This window comes from Mixophyes fleayi, unplaced genomic scaffold (genome assembly GCF_038048845.1).
Source record: "Mixophyes fleayi isolate aMixFle1 unplaced genomic scaffold, aMixFle1.hap1 Scaffold_29, whole genome shotgun sequence".
Lineage (NCBI taxonomy): Eukaryota > Metazoa > Chordata > Amphibia > Anura > Limnodynastidae > Mixophyes > Mixophyes fleayi.
The window spans coordinates 3,690,814-3,695,026 of NW_027446953.1; the positions used below are offsets into that span (position 1 = coordinate 3,690,814).

Sequence of the window (4,213 nt, forward strand, 5' to 3'; positions counted from 1 at the left end):
CTTTACACTGGTGTTTTGTACCTTGCAGACTTGTCTACACATCGCAAGCATTGAAAGTATGTTTATTAGTTTCACCTTGAAGTAAAGTAAGCACACAGTTGTTAGTTGTAGCTGAAGTTGGACATGATCCTTCCTTCTTTTTAAAATGGCACAATGGGTATCTTTCTTTCAGGATATGGTCTGTGCAGAGGAGATGTGTCCAAGTGAAGTATAAAGCCCAGGTGTACGACCCAGAGCCTTGTGGCTAATTGTGGTCAACTTCCCTCCATCCATGTTATTTCAGATCAGGTTTCTGAACTGCTGTTTATCTGTCATATTTGCTTATAGGGACTGTATTCCAACTACTACACTGAATTCCACTGTCTGCTCTACCCCACTGAACTCTGTGATCAATAAGCAGATAGTGGTGGTTCAAGTAAAGGCAAGAAATAAATACAAACTTGTTTTTTTAGAGCACTGATGGTTTTGTTTGTGTTTTTTTTTTGTTTTTCACATGATGCAATCTGGTTTTATTTCTACAGGTCACAAAGATATGCTTCACTTTGAAGTCTCCCTGCAAAGAGACTTGAAAATCTGCATTTCATTCCAGCATCCCAATGGTGAAAGTCTTTCCTGTGGTATGTATGCGCCCAATAAGCCTAAAACAAGTTATAATTCAATGTACATTACACACATCTATGGTCAATAGATACATCTTCCATCTTCTACCTATTTTATCCAGAGTCCTCTATCCAGAAGGACCTATAACAAAAAACTAGACAAACCAAAGAATTGCTGCTACTCCGTTCTCATCATTTCATATACACACAGAGTTCTCCAGTCACTGTAGAAGCATCAGTCAGAAGATGATGTGGAGGGAAGAACAGATGGTAGCATGGGGAAAGAGAGAAGTAATTAATAAGCATTTTAGTAGATTGCAGACACAGTGCTTCAAATCGCTTACAAAGCTCTTGTACAGAAAGCTCTAATTCCCAAGCATTCTGGATAAAAGGTCCTATACCTGTAGTTACATGCAAAGGGTATAAAAAAAAAAAAAAAAAGGCTTTTATTTAACCTAGTGGAACTGCACTGTGCAAAAATTATATTTATGTAAGGGATTATTTGGGTCTAGCTGCAGGAATTTATCAGTGGTCATTGATTGAACTGAGCCTTATTGGAACTCTGTGTGTGTGTATATGTGTATATGTATGTATGTATGTATGTGTATATATATATATTATTTTTTTTTATTTTAGGACCTTTTGGTTCTTATTTCAATACAGGCATGCAATACAAACAGTTTTTTAAATTACCTGTAATGTTGTGCTTTGTTGAACAATGATGCTATACATTTTGATATGTTAAAATGAGATTCTGTTTCTATTTTTTCCCTGTGCAGTTGTTGTTGATGTCTTGTGCTCCAGAAAATTAGCGTGCCGTCTATACACGAACGCCTCAGACCCTCCCTTGCCCAGCAGCAGTGAATTTATAACCAAGGTTCTGGAATGGTAAACTTGGATCTTGTATTACCTATTTTTACTTAGTGTATCATATTTCTAAAGCCCCAACATATTCCGCAGCACTGGAGTGGGTAGATAAATGGTCCGTATTGTAATCAGTGTATGTTTATTTTGTGTGTCACGGTGACGGCGGGAGGAGTCACAAGTATGTGTGAGCAGGGAAAGTCTTCAATGAAAAACAGTATATATTTGACATATCATCCAAATCACATGTTTTTTAAATTCTAAGAACAGTGGTTATGATGTGCCTTAACATTTAATATTTTAAAAGTTTGCAGTTTAATGTATCGCGGTATTTGAACATGTAAAAATGAGCTACAAGACAGGTTTAGTATGTTGGCAGATGTGTCACACTCACAATATATGAAGTCGGGAATCATGAACTAAAGAATTGCAGTCTATATTGCTGGATGTCATCTGGTTAAGTAGTCTTGTTTCTGTACCTTCTGTGCTCAGCAGAATAATATGCCAGACTGTACAAATATAATAACTGGCACAACCATAGGTCACAATTTATTTAAACACCTCAACTTTAATAAACCATTTACCTGGCCTCCAGCCTGTAGGACCCAGTTGCATGCAGACAAGGCAAGTCATCCACTCCCATTGGTCGACAGCCTTGCATCCCATATGCCAACCCTCCCTCACTGATAAAATACACAGGGTTTGTGTATGACACTGAAGGTTATTATAGAACCACATGTGGGTGCTGGGCCAAAATGCCATGAAATTGAAAATATTTTATGGTAGCCTGCACAGTACACACAGGCTTTAGCCCCCACTGGGACATTTCTCCAGGCACACACTGTTGTCTATTAAAGCTATTTTATGTTCGCTCCGCAGTCAACATTGTGTTAATTTTATAACAAGATTCAACTTGTGTTTTACTGAACATTTCTAAAAAAGTTTTATAAGGAAAATATCACCGATTTTATCTCAAGTTAATTTATAAAAACTTGACAAGAGGTTTTGAGATAACTAAAATGGACATTCAACATGTAGTTGTGTTATTTATGCTAGAGTTTCTGTTTCATCTTTTGTCTGACAGTTGTATGTCAATTCCCATCACTATGAGAAGCATCTTCAAGAAGACAAACAAACCAGAGATTACTCAGAAAATGGAGACTTTGTATGCAGACAGCGATGGATTACTTCCTCAAGCTTCAGCAGAATATCCACCAGAAGCTGTAGCTGATCCATCACATAATGGACCACAAGAAACAATGTCAAAATTTGAGAATGCTCCTGTTAATGAGGTCTATGACCCCAATGAGGATTTCTTCCCTGAACCCATTGGTGTTATCCATTCAAATGATGCTCTTGAACCAAGCCCATGTCCCACTCAAGATCCAAACTCCAGCTTAACAGAAGACTCCTATTTTAATATTGCAGCAGTCAATTCTAGTGCTATAGAAGAGCCAAATTCTAATCATGCTGAAGAATCTTACTCTAGTCTTGGCGAGGAGCCAAATTCTAGCATTGAACAGGAACTCAGTCCTATTATGGCTGAAGTCCCCAGTTCAAACACAGAAGGTGACCCAAGTTCCAGCATTACAGGAGAGTTGAGCTCTAGCATTACAGAAGAGCTCAGCCTAAATTTTTCTGGGTACATGATGCCAAAGTCCGTTCCTGAAGAGGAAACAAATGAATGCTATTAGATAATACATGACTTTTTGTTTTTCCCTCACTATAAATAAATTGTGGTGTTAAATGCAATGTCTTTTTTTTTCTTTTAAAAAAAAAACTGCTGTAATTAAGAATCAGTGCTACCTCATTACACGTTCGTTCAGCTTGGGTAACATAGGCAATCTAGCTCGAATATCCCTGCACTTTCATTAGTGTTGGAACTGTTGCTGTTCTTGATATTGCCACCATTAATGATGGTTCAGTGGGCAGTAAACAGTGTGTGCTGTAACAGGTGGAGTGAGACCCACTCTGTCTCTCTATTTAATATATAATCTGCATGTGTGCAATTATAGATGTTTGTCTCAGGTGGCAATATTTTTCTAGTAACATTATGCCACAGAATATTAATTCCTGAAATGAACCTGACGCCAGACTGTGCCTGTGGGAGGGAGGGAGAGAGAGAGAGTCTCTCAAAAAAAAAATAATATATATTATTTATTTATATATATATATATATATATATATATATATATATATATACACACACACACACAAGTTAACCCGTGCATGATACTCATGCATTCTAGTCAAATCAAGCTACTTAAGGTGCTAAAAAGGTTCTTGTCATGCATTTGGGCCATAGCCCAGGCCTCAACCACCAACCACTCCCACTGTCACCCCCGGCAACCACCAACCACTCCCAACTGTCACTTCTCCTTCAAGAAATATATATATATATATATATATATATATTTTAAATCTTTATAAACACTTTTAAAAATTAACAAATTAAATTAACAAGTTAAAAACATCTTAATATACCAAATTTCAGCCCTTTCTGAATTATTTTTTCCACACACACTAAGAATTTAGTAGGTCAGTGTATAACTCCGCCCAGCAGGTGGCGCTGCAGCTTGGTTTTATTTTTTCCACACACAGACAAACACACGCCGCTAGACATAAAAAAAAAAAAATATATATATATATATATAGAGAGAGAGAGAGACACAGAGAGACAGAGAGAGAGAGACAGAGAGAGAGACAGAGAGAGAGAGAGACAGAGAGAGAGAGAGAGACACAGAGAGAGA

At 37.3% G+C, this 4,213-nt stretch overlaps 1 protein-coding gene across 1 annotated transcript; it reads left to right on the forward strand.

Annotated features, from left to right (window-relative positions):
* The first annotated feature begins 514 nt into the window (after positions 1 to 514).
* On the forward strand, positions 515 to 3,157 carry LOC142127199 (uncharacterized). Its single transcript, XM_075194327.1, has 3 exons — positions 515 to 617; positions 1,379 to 1,487; positions 2,548 to 3,157. Exons 1-3 carry the CDS (start codon positions 533 to 535, stop codon positions 3,155 to 3,157), a joined length of 804 nt encoding a protein of 267 aa, XP_075050428.1. The 5' UTR covers positions 515 to 532.
* The last annotated feature ends 1,056 nt before the right edge of the window (positions 3,158 to 4,213 follow it).